General features: G+C 38.5%; 3 protein-coding genes across 3 annotated transcripts; 2 read left to right on the top strand and 1 right to left on the bottom strand.

Annotated features, from left to right (window-relative positions):
- Positions 1-2,084: 2,084 nt before the first annotated feature.
- On the top strand, positions 2,085-3,975 carry LOC131459583 (troponin I, fast skeletal muscle-like). Its single transcript, XM_058629566.1, has 6 exons — positions 2,085-2,174; positions 2,294-2,330; positions 2,951-3,079; positions 3,181-3,270; positions 3,448-3,624; positions 3,772-3,975. The coding sequence occupies exons 1-6, from the start codon at positions 2,167-2,169 to the stop codon at positions 3,856-3,858; spliced, it is 528 nt and encodes a 175-aa protein (XP_058485549.1). The 5' UTR covers positions 2,085-2,166; the 3' UTR covers positions 3,859-3,975.
- Positions 3,976-6,332: 2,357 nt separating this feature from the next.
- Positions 6,333-15,741, top strand: aph1b (APH1B gamma secretase subunit). Its single transcript, XM_058629963.1, has 6 exons — positions 6,333-6,619; positions 7,994-8,164; positions 8,509-8,582; positions 8,901-9,023; positions 9,266-9,393; positions 14,144-15,741. Exons 1-6 carry the CDS (start codon positions 6,507-6,509, stop codon positions 14,309-14,311), a joined length of 777 nt encoding a protein of 258 aa, XP_058485946.1. The 5' UTR covers positions 6,333-6,506; the 3' UTR covers positions 14,312-15,741.
- On the bottom strand, positions 8,729-13,255 carry LOC131459841 (uncharacterized). Its single transcript, XM_058629961.1, has 7 exons — positions 12,910-13,255; positions 12,705-12,831; positions 11,723-11,806; positions 11,430-11,624; positions 10,968-11,117; positions 10,725-10,862; positions 8,729-10,593 (listed from the first exon to the last, which is right to left on the bottom strand). Exons 1-7 carry the CDS (start codon positions 12,954-12,956, stop codon positions 10,489-10,491), a joined length of 846 nt encoding a protein of 281 aa, XP_058485944.1. The 5' UTR covers positions 12,957-13,255; the 3' UTR covers positions 8,729-10,488.
- Positions 15,742-17,363: the final 1,622 nt, after the last annotated feature.

Raw genomic sequence — 17,363 nt, 5'->3', positions numbered from 1 at the left:
AAAAAAATGGTCCTCAACCACATTTACTTGCTGATCTGTTCTACAGCAACCCAGATGGACAAAGCAGCCAGAGTATGCCAAGTCTGGCATTCTTTCTGGTATATGGAGGCCACTGTAGTTCCCCGATGTGCTTCGGAAATGGAGGGGTGAGCAGAGGAATGCATTACAGTCTGCAGTCTCACTATTAAAAGTTACTAATTCCTGCACATTTGAAAAAGAAAATAATAAATCTAAAAGAAAAATAAGTAAAGACCATCCAAAGGAAGAGGTGAAGGGTCTCTTAGTATGAATGTCCACCATCATGTGGTCCATCATACATCCATCCACAAACAATCAAGAGTAGAATGTTGTGTTTCATGAAAAGAAGGTGGTCCTCACAATAGCCACAATACTAAAATAAAAATTATTTAATTTAAAAGCAAAAACCAAGAAAAATGTGTGCTTAAAGAAGAAAACTGTACTTAAAGGTGCATGCCATGGTGCCATTGTGTGTGTACGTCTCCTCCTCACCTCACTGGGTCTTTGAGCAGCTGAATATGATGAAAACCATGTAGAGCAATAAATCCTCCCAGTTTAGACCTGACAGCTGCTGGGAGGCTTTTTCGGGTTGGCTGCAAACCTCATTTTAAAGTTAGTTACAAATACAAGCACAAAAGTATTTTCTTGTATCGTGAGGTGCTTTTATTAAATACTTTATTTTATTTAATACTAACATCCCTTTTTCCAGTCTCCTGGTATATAACCCTACAGCCCGGACAGTTTAACTATTTTTATATATAGTTTCCAGTGAAAGACAATCAGATCTCTGCATATAATCAAAAGTCATGTTTTGATGCTTTCACAACTTCATATTTTGTTCTGGGTGATGGCAGACATTTCTACCAGGCTATTTGGCTGTATTCGATCTCTGTGGTTGTTATTTTTAAATTTAAAAACACACACACACACACACACACACACACACACACACTACTTGTGTGATAATAGCAGGAATGAAACAGACGGACAGGTGAATGGAACAGTCAGCTGTTACAGGCTACAGCTGAGCTGACTCAGAGGGAAACAAGCACATCATTGAAAAAAACTCTCAACAACTGAGGAAACTGAGCTTTAATTATCAATTCAAGACTCAGTGTTTAGCCTTGAACTATTTGTTTTATTATTAACACTTTATTAACAAAAGCCCACTGATCTTTTAACTGGTGATTTATTTTCATTATTTAGAAATTATGACAGAGTGCATTGCAGTTATAGTTCACTAACATTTACAGTTTCATTAACATAACATACAAAATGCTACAAAACCTCCAGGATTTGACTTCCTTTTAGCCTAATCAATTAGATTTCAATCAGTTTTAGCTTAAATGTGTAATTCTTTTACAACAGGGTAAGGGGATGGGGCCACATGGTGGTGTACGTGGCTAGCACTGTTGCCTCACAGCAAGAAGATGTGAAAGTCTGTGTTTCTCCGTTTTTTTCTCTCTTTTATTTAAACATAGAACACTGAAACAGAAACAAGCTTTACCGTATACTATATGTTTTATATTGGCTTTAGTTGGGTGATTAGCAGACAGTCGGACTCAATGTGTACGTTGAAAATCTGCAGTTTGAAAAGTTAATAAGGAGGTACCTAGAATGACCTAACTTTCTCCCTGAAGTATTTCAATTCACGAGCTAAAAAAGACAGACAGATCTGACGTTCTGAATGTTCTGACTGCTGAATGATCCTCAACCTGATAAAAGATCAGAACTAATCTTCAAAGCATCAATAGATAATTTATTGATCAAAGATAAAGGACCATTCATTGTAGCTTATAAACTCTTTATAAGCTGCAGTACATCAGGTTTTGGATACACACTCAGTATTTGTTAGTTGGATCGACTGTGTTGCTTTTGGGCTTTTGGAGGGATTTGTTGATAATAAAACCAAACACACACACACACGCACTGAGTCCTTGTCTTTGTGCCACATTGTCTAAAAGAGTCTAGAATAAAATTCCCAAAGCATTTGTTTCAGGCTCAGCTGCTGCTGTCGGCCAACTGGTGCTGGTCCATCACACACACACACACACACACACACACTATCACACATCTATAAAGAGTCCTGAAAGCTGTGGTGTGTCCACTTTTCTCTTTTCTTTTGTCTTGGCCAAAGCTTCAATCAGGATGGCAGAGTAAGTCAGTGAGATTATTATTACCATTTTTTTTTTTTTTTTTTTTTTTAAAGAAGAAAATTAGGCATATTATAATTATGTATTTTACCTCTTGTTTGCTTGTTTGTTTTTATTCTAAGGACAAAGATGTCAACCAGCAGGAGAAATCACCTCAAGGTAAGGCAAAATGTTATGTACAGAAATGCGAAATGGAAAACGCAATTTGTTCGGTCTCTGTAGATGGAACATCAATAATTGTCATCATCATTGTCAAATAAGGGCCAGAAGCAGCTCATACATTTTGCCAGTACGAACAAGCCAAACTGAATATGTTTAGAGAGAGTAGTGCACACTATGTTAGCTATTGATTGATTTACATCATGAAAGTGTAGTGAATACAAACATATTCATATTTCCTCTCTTTTACATGTATTTTTTGGCATTATTTAAACCGTAATTCAGATTCTTGGTCAGATTGTAGAGACAAAGTGGGGGAAGACACACAGCATGCACCAGGGTTTTAAAACAGAGGACTTTATATGTGAGTGCCTGCTCCACCCGGTGAGCCACTGGGCACCACAACATTTCATTTATTTCCGATTAACACAGCAATAATCAGTGATTTTGACTTTTACCCCTGTTTATTTCTGTATTGTCAATACACAATACACGGAACTAACAATAATGAGTCTGTGAGACACATTTTGTGGTCTTTTTTGAGTCTTTTTGTAGTGGTTTTCAGCTCCAGCCTCGTGGTTGCAGTGGTATGATGGATGGTGTGAACTCCTTCCTCTCAGAGCTTGCTGCTGCAGATAGCTGAGACGATGCTGGAGGAGGAGGCAAGGGAGGCCGAGAAGGAGAAGATGATGTATATGGAGGAGAACTGCTCCACCCTCTGTGTCCCTGGCAGTATACAGGAGCTGCAGGTAAACACTGCATGGTGGCAGGAAACACCTAGATGCCTTATTCACAAACATGACCTTCAACCTCAAATTAAACCTCCCTCCTGTGATTGTAACAACATCAGGATCTGTGCCGGGGGCTTCACAAGCAGATTGATTTGGTGGATGAGGAGCGATACGACGTGGAGATTAAAGTGACAAAATCCAACAAAGAGGTTTTTTTTTGTTTACACACATTATATCCATTTCCACAGAAAGTGTAAATCTTCAGCTGTGCTCTGTCCTTATCCTCTACACAAGTTTATCTGCATCTTTAAGATAAACCATGTCCCACAGAATTAGACTGTAGATATATTTCTACACATGAAGTCAGTGACCGTCTCTTCTCTCAGATCGATGACCTCAAGCTGATGGTTCAGGATCTTAAAGGCAAGTTTAAGAAGCCGGCACTGAAGAAGGTGCGTATGTCTGCCGAAGCCATGTTGGCTGCTCTGCTGGGCTCAAAACACAAAGTTTCCATGGACCTGAGGGCCAACCTGAAGCAGGTCAAAAAGGAGGTGAAAGAGGAGGTGAGCATTTAGGACTTTGCAATAGGATACAGGCTTAGGGATTAAACACTGCCCTGAATATCAAAATACCTCCAACTCAAAATGATAAGACCATTTATTGCTGGTGAATCTAAATAAGCTGTTTGTGTTTACACATGTCCTTCTCAGGAGAAGCAAACAGGCAACTGGAGGAAGAACATCGAAGAGAAATCAGGGATGGACGGCAGGAAGAAGATGTTTCAGACAGAGGCTTAAACACTAGTGTGCCACTCTGTTGTCAGCATTGTCAATTTTGTTTTTATTATGTGAGTCCACATTGTTGGCGATTTTGTACAGAAGATAAGAGGAATTAATCATGTGTTTCTTGTGTCATTTTTGTCACATTTTTAATAACTACACAAAGGGGAATTGAGAGTGAAATTTTTATAATTAAATGAGTTTAATACATGTTACTAATAAGCCAGACTTACAGCATCAGCAATGTATCTGCACCGTGGACAATTTTCAACCAGCTGATATTACAAGAAAAAAAACACCTTTTGTGTAATCAGATTGCTACACAGAGCGTAATGATAACAGAATTTCCCAAAAGTGTAAATAATCCCTCATTCATCAACATAAACATAAACAACATTGTCCCATCACTGTAAAGTTATATTGAAATAAAGTGTCGAGCCATTCTTATTCATAAAATGTAGAGCCAGTGCTGCTGTTTTTAATTGTATCATCAACATTTTTATATTTAAAGTTTTACAACAAACAGGTATAACAAGAGCAGCATAGATAGAAGATAGAAGTTTTTATTGCGCAGGGACAAATACATTGTACATTGTTTCATATAAAATATAAAATAGATGCCATGCATACAGGTTTCTAGTCGAGACTAATTTGCAACCCCTGTCCCTGGTTATGCCTTAACAGTTACACAAGCAATGTTAAAAACAATACACAGGTTAGAATACAAAACACAGCAAATACAGGACACATAATGACAAGAAATGTGTGTGTGTGAATACACATGCTCTGTGTTTGAGGGTTAATGTTCACAGGCGTTTTTCAGTTTCAAACATTGTTTTACTTGTGTGTTAAAAACCTTGAGCTCTGTCAATGTTTTGATGTCTGGTGGTAATGTATTCCACAGTTTGGAACCGAAAGATGATTGTCCAAATGTTGTTCTGCTTTTTGCTGTTATACAATTTCCGCTTGTTACACCCCTGGTTCTAATTCTACTATTTTGTTTGTTTACCAATTGGCAGAGTATTTCTGGAGCATGGTTATTCACACACTTGAAGATACATTTTAAGAATGAAAAGCTTACAAAGCTCTCAAAACCCAGTAAATTATGTTTCTTAAGAATTTGGCAATGGTGCCATCTAACAGGTTTCTGAGCCATTATTTTAAGTGCCTGTTTGTATAATGATTTTATTGGTTTAATTGTTATTTGACTGGCTTGGCCCCAAACGGTTATACAATATGACAAAAGGGAGGATATCATGGCATACATAAATTGTTTTGCTGCCCTGAGAGGTATATATTGTCTTATTAGACAAAAGCAATTTAAGTTAGTCTTGACAGTTCTACGCAGGTTCTTAACATGTCTATTAAATTTAAGCTGAGAATCTAAAATGACACCTCTAAAAATGTGAACTTTTCTACTTGATCTATCTCTATCTCTTCAATCTTTACTCCAGAATTTTCGTTGGCTTTTCTTTTACTTGAAAAGCACATTGACACTGTTTTATTACATAATTTAAAGTCAAATTATTGTTTCTGAGCCACTGTGATACACCAGACATCTCCTCTGACAGAGTTTTGGCTGCCAACTGAGGAGTTTTTGCAGACACAAATACCACTGTGTCGTCTCATACATTTGGCATCTGGCTCCTGTCAGGTAAATCATTAATATACAGTATAAACTAAAAAGTAAAGGACCTAATATTGAACCTTGTGGAATTCCCATTGGACAAGTCTGGACAGTTGCCGGGTAGATTTGGTTCTAACCCACTGCTCTCTATGTTTAAGATACGAATGGAACCAAGCAATGCCATGACATTTTCATGGTTGACAGTATAAAATACTTTTTTCAAGTCCAAGAATACTGCCACCAGTACATTCCCCTCATCTAACAATTGTTTCATGTGTGAAACAAGGCATGTCAATATAACATGACAGGTAAAAGAAAAGAAAAGAAAAGAAAAATGATAAGCAACAAACAAAAAATACTAGTAGTAATAATAGTAAAAGATTTACAAAAAGGTTATACCATGTGAAATAAACAAAATAGATAACAAAGACAAATACAGAACTTAAAAAAGTCATATGTATACAAAAAACTAGTTAAACACAAATAAGCATTCAAAGGCAAGCCAGGGGTTACATGGGGGCATAAGAAAACAAAATATGTATTTATAAAAACAAATCTACTGTCATGAGTACCTTTTGGTTTTTAACTGAAGATATTATACACCCAAATAAATAAATATATACATTTATGAAGATGAATTTTCGCTAAAAAAAAACATAGTAAATGTTCATTAAAAAACACTCCTTTTTGTGTTTTGTGTTGTCTTCTTTAGTGATTAGAAAAAGAGGACGCCTTAGCAAATGACGTCATTATAGTCATTGTTTGGACTTTGCTTTGGAGCCAGCTTCACTTTCGTCACAACACCGGCAGATGGCGTATTCCGTTTTACAGACGTCAGACTTCCCAGTAACCCACGAAAAAGAAAAAGGCGATCTCGTGGTCACGTGACAAGACGTTCACCAGTGGAGGAAGTCCAGCGACAACAGGAGGCCGTGATTAGTTTACATTTATCACAGTTTTCTGTAAATAAAACTTTTGAGGAGACAGATTAGGCTCTTGTGATTGCTACAGGCCTTCGGCTTCTCCACCAAGTGCCAAAATGACGGCAGCGGTGTTTTTCGGTTGCACTTTCATCGCCTTCGGCCCGGCTATCGCACTGTTCCTGTTTACCATCGCCCGGGAGCCGCTGAGGGTCATTTTCCTCATAGCAGGGTGAGAGTTTTAAGTCATATGTATGAAGACGGAGTGAGAGTAAACGTAACCTTATTACAACACGATGTTATCGATACTGTTTTGCATGTTTAGCTCAGACAAAACACCAGTATGTATCAGAGCTAGCCTGCTAGCTAACAGACATCATCATTAGCTTGCTAACCGGACACCGTTGCGTCTACAATCAGTCAAACTGCTGTTAAACTAGTATATATATTAAAACAAGCCAGTTTAAGGTAACAGGGCATTTGTATCACGCACTCATAGTTATATAATAATACATTGAAATGTTAAAAAACAACAACAACAATATATTATAAACAACACAGATGTTTATAATATATAGTGTTTCCAAAACGTTTTATATGGGGACTCACTTGACACACTATCGTTACCACTTCGCAAATTAAATCATGACAACAGCACATTTGTAGCTAATACAACATTTCAGACTATATTAGTGTCGTTTCTTTTACTCTTAAAATTATTTTGAGGCTTCTGTACCAATGTGTTCATAGCTGGACCTGGAACCAATAATCGACAATAGCAAACCTAATATTGGTTTATTATTGAGTTAATTTTATGTATCAAACTGACAAGTACATATTAAGATGGGATTCTTTAATACTGTAGTAGTATTGAATTATGCAGAATCGTGCAAACAGTTTTGCTGACACTACACCATTTAGGTCTCTGAGCATCCTTGTACTCCACCTGTAGTCTCTGTATGCCAGATATCTTGTGGTTTGTTCCTAATGCTTTAAACTAAGATGGATTCACAGTATCAAAATGTTTACTAATCCTGCAACAATGGTTGCTTGAGCATACAACGTACAACATTGCCTGTAGATACCATCATCGTCATAAGATATTTTACTTTGATGCAGATATCATTATCATTGCCCGTCAGTTTGAAAACTGGGAAGTTCAGTGTCTGATCCTCTTGTAAATGTGCAAACACCTTATTGATACACTTTCAAGGGTCACTAACTCAAGACATTACAGGGAACACTTTGTAATCTCAAAAAATGTATTAATTACTGCCAAATAGCAGCCAGGCTTAGGAGAAGTGTATCATGTTCAGTCGTTGATACAACATTTAGACTAAGTCTAAGGTTATGGTAGCTTTTAATTTCTTGATTACCTCCTGGTTATTCTTGCATTTGATTAAATTCAGTGTTTTCCTGTAAAGCAGCATGTCTGCATTCATGGTAATTTCTGAGGCCATAAAACATTAAAATATCAACACAGACGTGTTGATATTGACTTCTAAATAAACAAATCACTCCCATCAGATGCCTTTAATTAAAAAATACCATACCTGCCTGATTTTGCTGTCATGATTAATTGTATTTATTTGTTTTTTCTTGGCAGAGCCTTTTTCTGGCTGGTGTCTCTGCTGCTGTCGTCTCTTGTGTGGTTCATCTCAGTTCAGATCAGTAACAAGGAGAGTGCCGTGCAGCAGAAAGGTCTGCTCATCTTTGGCGTGGTGCTGTCTGTTCTGCTGCAGGAAACCTTCCGCTTTGGTTATTACAAGCTACTGAAGTAAGTTATTGCCACTGTTCTTGGCTTTCTAATAATTTTAACTCTTCTGCTTTAACAAAAACATTATTTTTTACTGTATACATCTGTACACCTCTCACTTGATCCTATTTCTTTTACGATCAGAATGACTATGATATCTTTCAGAGCACATACACACTGTAAAAGTCTCCATCTTGGTTTTCCAGGGTTTTTTTTTCCCATTTACTGGTCTTTGTTGTAGCTCATATCATCTTCCACTTGCTGACACACTTTCTTCTCTACTATTCATGCTCATGTTTACAGGACCATGGTAAAACAAGGAATTATGGCATTGATGTGTTGTTTTTTTTTAAATCTTTCTGCAGGAAAGCAAATGAAGGACTCCTCACTCTCAGTCAAGAGGAAACCATGCCCATCTCTATACGGCAGCTGGCCTATGGTACAATTAAACTGCTTCTCTGTTGCATTTTTTTTTTTTTTTTTAATTTAAGACTGTTTCCATGCAGCTCTGCAAAATTAAATATTTATATGCAAGATTGAGATCCTTCCTCCAGTTTTTATTAAGTCCGAAAAGGGAAAAGGCTGCATTTACAGAATGATAATGATGTGAGTTTGTTAGATAGTTTGAGAGGGTGCCAAGGGTAATCCTTCTTAAAGCTTCCTGGCACTGTTGGCTGGCATGAATTTTTACAGTTGACAAAATCAAGTTCAGATCTCTGGTGTGGAATTTCTCGGTTTTCTGTTGTTTTTATCTCAGTGTCCGGCCTTGGCTTTGGCTTCATGAGTGGAGCCTTCTCAGTGGTAAACATCTTGGCCGACTCTGTGGGACCAGGGACTGTCGGCATCCACGGAGACTCACAGCACTACTTTCTGTCCTCAGGTAACAGTTCCGTCATGTCTTACCAAACAGCTGTACAAGTTAAAATTAAAAATGTTTGTTTTGTTGTTTGCATCTCGATTTACTGGATAACTCTCCACACATGAATGCCGTGATATCAATGGTCGAAGTCCATTAATCTTCATTATTAAAATTAGACAAAACAGTCCACCAGTTTTCGGGTGGTTTGTTAAAAGGCAGAATGAGAAAGTGGCTGCAGCTTTAATTTTGTTTCTTTATTTCAGCCTTCATGACCATGGCCATCATCTTGCTTCACATGTTCTGGGGCGTTGTGTTCTTTGATGCCTGTGAGAAGTCGCGCTGGTGGGCTGTGGCTGCTGTCGTTATCAGTCACCTTGTGGTGTCTTGTCTGGTAAGTGTTGCTGATGGTAAGGTACAAGGTACAGGGGGTTGAGAGTAGGTTGGGTCCAACTAATGCCAAGGTCAGACAACACAATGTTTTTGTTTGTTGTGGTTGCCAAACATCATCTAGAGCCAGGCAAATGTCACTGTATACTTGGGGAGCTCTGTATGGATGAGAATGACTTCCATACTTATACTACTACTTCATATACTTCATACTCGCATGGCGAGCAGACACTCCGTCGCTGGGATGAAACGCCTGTAGTTGGTATAACTCCAGGTAATCCTGGCCTGGCCAAATTAGCCGTTATCCATTATGAGCTGAGTCTGGCCACTTGCAAGTACATGATGTCATCCGGAGAAACACTGATTTGTCAATGCGATTCTTCGCCAAAGTTCAAAGACCCCACACCTTCTGTCAGAAGGTCATTCAGTGACAAACTACATTTTTCTGCTACTTCACAACTCCTGTTTGCCACATTTCAGTTAAAATATTCTATTAATTACTCCAAACAGCTGTAGTTGATAGATGCTTATAAGTTGAAGACATAAATACAATATTTTGCAAGATTTTAAAACATGACTCATTGATAAAAATAAAACCATGGAGCTAATCTTAATGGCTTCTGATGTGTAACAAAGTAGTGTTAAGCTTAACCAAATTGTGAGTTTTCCCCATCCAACCTTTGGTTTCCATCCATATACAAGATTTAGTTACCCATTATCTAACTAAAATGAAAGACCAAAAACTGAGAAGGCTTTTTTTCCTGTTCTTTCTTTTCTCTCCCTATTATCATTTTACAACCCATAATATTTACCTGGTTTCCTTGTATATGGAGGAAAATGGAATGTGTCATAAAGGAGAATACTTTTACATTCTTCTGTTCTTCCTTCTCTTTTCCTTTTTGTGTGCGTTTACTTGACTGACTCCAGTTGAATTGTTCATCAGAATTCATTGATTTGATTGTCTGAGGAGCCTCTCATCTTGTGATGATTTACACTTCAAGCTGTCAGGCTGCATTTGCTGGACCTCTAGCACTATTAAGCTGTGCCAGTTAAGACACCAATGTGTTGTCAGAACATGACGATCATCAAGGATTTATCATCATAGGTCCAGGACCGGACAGGACTGCGTCTGGGTGGGTTTGGATGTGGATCCACATTTTGGTGGTTGCATTTTGTCTTGATGGACAGCGATGAACATCTTGATCTAATAGGGAGACATACAGAAAGAGTATGCATTGTGTTTTGAAAATGTATCTCCTATGGTGACACAAGGAAGTGGGTCATAAAATCTTAAGATTGTTGTTTGTTGGTCACCATCTGTCTCTTTGAACATACCTCGGTCAGCTGTTTATTTTGGTCTTTTTGTGATTCGCCACCGACTATGTTGTAGATGTTTTGAATTGCATTCTGAATGTTAACCATTTCATCGGTTTTCCTTGCAATATCTTTCTGAATTTGGTCCAACGTTTCTGCCTGTATGAAGACAGGGAAAATCAAGTTTGACACTAGAAGACGCTGGCCAAGACCTGAAGCCATATTTGATTTGGTCTGATTTAACACAATGTAAATTATGGGTACCCAGGTTTGAGCTTCAGTCTCCAACTCATCCATCTTCTCTAAGTCATTCTCGTGCATCTGCTCTGTTCTCTCGTCGGCCCACTGCAGGACACTTTCTCTCAAGTCCAGTTGTCTCTCCAAACAATCGGCAAGCATCTCTGCATCACTGAACTGTTTTCACACAAGGAGGCAGTAATGCATTATTACGGATGACAACTGCCATCAAACAATTAAAACACACAAGATGGAGCTAGACACATTGATCGGTCAACAGAGAATTATCACTTCCATATAATGGTAGGGAAAAACAGTTGTGTTTTTCTATGCAGCCTGAAGTTACCACTCAGAAAAGCTTGTCTTCTTTAGATAAACCATAGAGGAAAGAATACAAAATGCTGGATATCCTTAATTTTTTGTGGAATTTAATGATGAGCTACTTATGTGTTCTTTGTAATAATTTGGGACTAGCAAAAATGTGCTTACATCAGTCACTTCCGCCATCTGCTCCATGACATGTGAGTACACGATGACCTTCTGCAGCTGATGGTTTAGCTTTTGTTTCCTCTCCAGCAGTTGTGCCTTCTCCTTCTTTAAGTACTTTATCTGCTTTTTTCTTTGATCCGCCCCAGTCTTTGCTTCTACAACAGCTTTTGTACAAGCAGTTTCTGCCTCCTGGTGCTGTGCAGACATTAGACATGGACACAGAAAGAGTGTTTTATTGTTAGGCTGCTGTCAACTAATACGGCAGTTGTGTGAAATATTGTACTGTACTTTACCTTTTGAAACATTTCATAGCTAGTGTGCGACTTCAGTCTCTCATTCTGCCGCTCGTCTATGCACCTTTGCAGCTTATCCAAGTCCTACATAAAACACAGAGCACACACAAACATGACTCAAAGTTCTGGCAAATACAGATGAGACAATGCCACATTTGTGTGTCTGTTACCAATATCACAAACTTGATATCTACCGATATTTCTCCAATACAGTCATTTTAGATCATTTCAAAGACAATTCTCCATCTGTGTGACAAATATTCCTCCATAAAGAAATAAACATGACTCATCTAAAATGCTTTATTTACATTTTTACAGTCGGTGCATAGTGAAGTTTGTTTCTTCAGTGATTTTGATTATTACCGTCTTTGTACCAAAAAGATGGGGCAAATCTTTGGATTGATTGGATTTTTGTCATTGGACAAACAATCATTCCACAACACAACTCGCCTGGGGGGGGGGGGGTTTATTTTGCTTTTCCATTAGTGAGAGCACCTGGTACTTTTTTTAGTACCTGCTCAGGCGAGGTTCCAAGCAACTTGAGCCGATACTCTGCGTGCTGGGCCACTGATTGGTCAGAGTGCTGTCACAGGAAGAGGCACAAGAATCAAACCGACCAATGCCAAACTGTAGATCAGTTAAAAGTTAACAGTCAGGTCTATTTAGGGACAGGACTGCTGAGAGCCTGCGATCACGAGCGGCAACTTGCATCACAAACCCTGCTGCTGTATTCAGTGACTCTGCCAGATGGAGTCTTGTGCTCCGGTCATGGAGGAAGTACTGAACAAATCTTTATATTTAACCGATTCTAAGGATTCAGTACATCAAAGTCATGCAGCCATGCTGTGATGACCCCGCCCGCTTTGGGGAGCTTCTATATTGTAATGGCAAACCAACCAAACGCTGTACTATATAGTGTAAAAGCGCCATATTTATACTTATAATGATTCTGTCATGAAGAAGCTTCATGCTAGCTCCGCACCTGTTTTCGCTCCTCTATCAACGCTTTCAGACCTTCTTCCTCCCGGCGTTTCTCCTGCAGCTCATTTATCGCGTTGACCGTGGCAAGTGCTTGTGCCAGACCAGTGTGGGTCACGTCACGAGCCTTCCTGAACAAACATATAGTGAAAAAAGTGTTTGTTTTTGGATTAATCGCTGCCGTTCACGTGCTCAGGCGTAAAACTCACCGTGAAGTCCACGGCCGCTTCTTACCGGTGGACTTTGTAGGTTTCATGTCACCTTGATGTGAACATTGAACGGCATATTTAGCTGAGATATAAGTTGTTTTATTTCAGTCGGAATCCGTTACTTTCCCTCCTCTGCTGTCCACACTGGACAGAAATGACGTGCAAAAACAGAGACGAGTCTCGCTTGGCACGTTTCCTTTCATGTCCCTCAGTCACCTGTTGAATTTATTCACGTCGCGGACAACGTCATATTCTGTCGCGCACTGTGATTAAACTAAACGTTCTCCAGACGGGGAGAAACCGAGACTTTCCCTGAAAATCCACAGTTGTAATGGGTCGAAAATCGCCGTTATTGCTGACCACACTCATCTTTTGCTCCTCGCCTCTAAAATGTCGCCATCCTCAGTGACTTCAACATTTTCAGCACAACAATCCATTTCAAATCATACAAATAAACAAGCTGAGAGGATCATTTACTATCGAATAATACAATGCAACTAATGGAACCTTTCTCTACCTAGTTCGTATGAACTCTCCCCTGTTTCTATGGTGATATAAAACCAAAAAAAAGTGTTGTTATTTCTTAATACTAATTCATACTTTTAAGTTTATATACTATGCACTAAAGAATGAGCGGTTACATGTTACCTGTTTAATTTCCTCTGTGAATGAGGTTATGCTGTTCAGCTGTTAGTGAGTAGCATAACTCAAAGTAAAGGACTGATTTTTTTTTTTCAATTACATTTTCGATCCATCTGCTGATGAACGTTACAGATCAATCCGAGTCATAAATGTTATTTATTATTGCATTAAATGTTTATCCTTTATTTAGTCAGGGAGGTCTCATTAAGATACAAGGTCTCTTCTTCCAGGGAGTCAAGATAGCAGCATAGATGGTAGAAATAGCTACAGAAACGAGACAATTTCAGGATATTAAAAGTTAAAAGAACCTTATTAGGTTATAAATACAGAATACATGTTGCCCTGCATTAGACCTTCAACCTGTCCAGGATGTATCCCGCCATTCGCCCCAATGTCAGCTAGGCTTGGCTCCAGTGGCCCTGTGACCCTTGTGTAGAGGATAAAGCAGTAGACAATGAATGAATGTTGTACATATGCTGTGTTGGTTTGGGGTTTAAAACTGAAACTACTAGCTGTACATGGAGATATATATGTATATATATCTATCGTGTATATTTTTGAGTTAATTTTCATTTCTCGTCTTCTCCCACAGACTTTCCAAAACCCTGAGTATGTTGCCAGCCTTATTCCCACCTACGTCATCTTGTTCCTGATGGGCATCTGGGCATTTTATTCTGCGGGTGGCTCGTTCAGAAACCTCAAACTCTGCCTCACCTGTAAAGACAAGGATTTTCTGCTCTCCAACCACCGGTCAAGATAACGCATCACACCAGACACCATGCAGGACTCTATCCAAAGATCCCCCAGTTTCTCGCACCGCCACACACACACACATACACATACACATACACACACACACACACACACACACAGACACACACTATAACAAAGCATGACTACTTCTTCATGCATACACTGAGCAGTTTCACCTGCGAGTTTTGTCATCTCAAGTTGATAAAACATTTTGTTAGCCCCAAAATAAGTTTCATTTAAACTACATGTAAGGTTTTATTCAAAAGAACACAATATTTATATTTGGTCAACAGTATGCTCTGTTTGTTTCCCGATGCTGTAAAACAGAAACAAAACAGACAAGAAACCTTCAAAATATTAAGATATTTGAAGTGAGCGTGAGAATTTTATTCTTTCTTTACGTCTGTCAGCAGTTTTCTTTCATATGTCAAGTCTTTGGGTGGATATGATCATCCATCCAAAAAATATGTAAATATACATTGATGCATACCCTCTTTTGTAGATAGAGACATGTTTTAACTCTTTTCCAAGGTGTTGCAGCATCCTTATGTCTGTTCCAGGAACTGCCTGTGATTCTAAATTCTTCTAATAATTTCCAGGCAGACACTGAGAGGTTGCTGCCCTCCACAATTTGAAGTTCTCAATCACCTTTCTTCTAAATTAATGCATACTTCAAGATGATGAGAGGATACATGACTGACAGTTATCTTGAGATCAATACTACTTTTCTGTGATTGAGTTGTGGTACATAATTATACTTCAAAACTGTCTTTTTTTTTTTTTATTTCCCTCTTGAAAGAACAAATATCACAGTTGGCAGTTTGCTATATACATAAAAATGTCATGCCAGGGTTTTGGTTTTTTGGTCCCCCCCGTCATCTCTCATTGTCCCCGAGTGCCAACATTAGAGTGTTTGCTGTTTCCATCCAGAGTTAAGAAGCTCAAACTGACTGTAAATCCTGAACATTTTTTGAAAAACTTTGGAACAGAATCAATTTTTTCAAAAAGTTTTTATCACCCTAACACACCCGAGTTAAATAAAAACATCAAATGTTCTAGGTTAGTCTGTGGTTGTCCTACTACTTTGTTCTGTGCCCAGTGTGCACATAAACACAGCATTCAAACTCCTACATGAGATCATAATCAGGCTGAAGTTTTCAACCCTGTTAATAATTGAAAATGTTCTATGTCTTTGTTGCCTTTTTTATGTGCTAGTCTTTTTGAATGAGTACAGAACTTGATGTGAATTTTGTCCAATATTTTAGAAACTGCACACATTGAATGTTTTTTTTCTGTTTTTCCGACATGTTTTGTGTTTTTGCTTTTTCTTTGTTTTTTTTGGAACGTCATGTGCAGTTTGCACAGATCAGTGTCCCGGATGTCACCATGGTGGAATAGATGTTGACCACAAGGTAAAGATAAAGAAAAAAACAAACACTTTTTGCATTCGGTGTGTCTTTTCCCACTTTTGGGCTGACACTTTACCCCCACATATTTTATTGGGAACATCAAGCAGTCAAATACAGATTATTTGGATTATAGATTGCAGAAAATAATAGCAACTCTATTATCTAACTGACAGGGATGTCTATGCTGTATGATTTGACATTGTCCTTCTCATCAATGTATGCCATCATCTAATTGTAAATGGAAGAATCATCTGTCATTGTTAATTTAGTTACTTGCAATTGAGCTAAGAAAAAAATGAATAGAAGCTGTACTTCATGGATCCTTGCCAATATATACTCAAAGTTTGATGCCGATGCAACAAACAAGATAGAGTAAGTAGAGCTTTAGCAGTGACATGGTGAATGTGGTTAACATTGCACCAGCAAACATCCGAATGTTGAAGTTTACTGCTGGTGAAACAGTCACTGTCTGTTGGAGAATTAAAATTTAAGATTATTCTCAGATCATCTTAAAAGTTTTAAATGGTTTGGCCCCTCCCCCACTATGTGACTTTGTAGACACCTGCCCAGTGAATTCCATCAGAGCTTGTTGAGACTGCACACGCAAAAGGTATAATCTGGTACAGTGCATCAAATGGTAACCTTTAGGTTTTAAATGTACACTGTTTCTTTTAAATAAATGAAATGAATAAATTAGATACATTTGAAAACACCTTTGCTGTGGGAACTAGTTTGCCCCTATTGTGAGTACCTTTTGGAAAGAATGTTTTATGGCCAGTATAAAGAGGAGAACTAAGTACAGTGTGCAAAACCTGCATTAACCCTTCAGCTTCATTATGGACAGTTATGTCCATTTGGGCACATTTTCACTCTTGATCTGCTCATCATTTTGGCTATGTTAGTGCATTTAAATTTTTCTAATAGATCAATAGAACAGTGAAACAAATATACCATACTCTTGAAACATTAGAGTACTAAAATGTCTATTTACATAAAAAAACATTACAGGTTATAACAGTGGACATTTTTGTCTTCTAATGACTTAAGAGGGTTGTAAATAAGTGAAGGACGAGGGTTAATGTTCATATATCGTCACTTTCTTTTTACACAGTCTAAATTTCATGCAGAATCCACTTAAATCTACAGAACAGGCTGATGGAATGAGGGTGCAGGGCACAAAGTTTACAGTACAGTGCATGTGTATGTAAATGTGTAATCTCATATGCTTTCATGTATGTGCAGACATTAGGTTGGAGGGATGTCAAAAATATAGTTTATCTTCTCAACAGTTTCTTCCAAATCTGTCCTCCCTTCAGTCCCTTTCCTCCCTGGTCAGTGTCCATTTATGAAAGCAGACACCTGGTCGGGCCCCTCAAAGCTGGCTGGGGTCTCTGAGGGCTTCAGTCAGTCAAAAGCCTTTTTACCCAGACAGAGCCACAGACAGGAAGTGGTTCCTCTGCCGAAGAACCAGACTTTCACATGCAAATAAAGGTCTGTGCAGCCGGGTGACAGTGGGGTCACTTCAGCAGGATAAAGGTTTTTCCCCTCGGGGTTAGTGTTTCCTGACATTAATAGATGGGAATGTTGTTTGGGATCAGGTGAGGTTGTCACGGTCTATTTGGTAGCGACATGAGAGGCCATGCCACACAA

This window comes from Solea solea, chromosome 5 (genome assembly GCF_958295425.1).
Source record: "Solea solea chromosome 5, fSolSol10.1, whole genome shotgun sequence".
Classification (NCBI taxonomy): domain Eukaryota; kingdom Metazoa; phylum Chordata; class Actinopteri; order Pleuronectiformes; family Soleidae; genus Solea; species Solea solea.
Note: the sequence above shows the minus strand (reverse complement) of the source record. Positions and strands in the feature narration are given on the sequence as shown.

Bases quoted from the DNA above. Each gene is read 5' to 3' on its own strand.
- LOC131459583 (XM_058629566.1), top strand. The intron at 3,080-3,180 runs GTAAACACTGCA...TAACAACATCAG, and splicing joins GCAGTATACAGGAGCTGCAG to GATCTGTGCCGGGGGCTTCA. The intron at 3,271-3,447 runs GTTTTTTTTTGT...CTCTTCTCTCAG, and splicing joins TGACAAAATCCAACAAAGAG to ATCGATGACCTCAAGCTGAT.
- aph1b (XM_058629963.1), top strand. From the start codon at position 6,507: ATGACGGCAGCGGTGTTTTTCGGTTGCACTTTCATCGCCTTCGGCCCG. The intron at 8,165-8,508 runs GTAAGTTATTGC...ATCTTTCTGCAG, and splicing joins GGTTATTACAAGCTACTGAA to GAAAGCAAATGAAGGACTCC. The intron at 9,394-14,143 runs GTAAGTGTTGCT...CTTCTCCCACAG, and splicing joins ACCTTGTGGTGTCTTGTCTG to ACTTTCCAAAACCCTGAGTA.
- LOC131459841 (XM_058629961.1), bottom strand. From the start codon at position 12,956: ATGAAACCTACAAAGTCCACCGGTAAGAAGCGGCCGTGGACTTCACG. The intron at 12,832-12,909 runs GTGAGTTTTACG...ATGTTTGTTCAG, and splicing joins AAGCGGCCGTGGACTTCACG to GAAGGCTCGTGACGTGACCC. The intron at 11,625-11,722 runs GTAAAGTACAGT...ATGTCTGCACAG, and splicing joins GCTATGAAATGTTTCAAAAG to CACCAGGAGGCAGAAACTGC.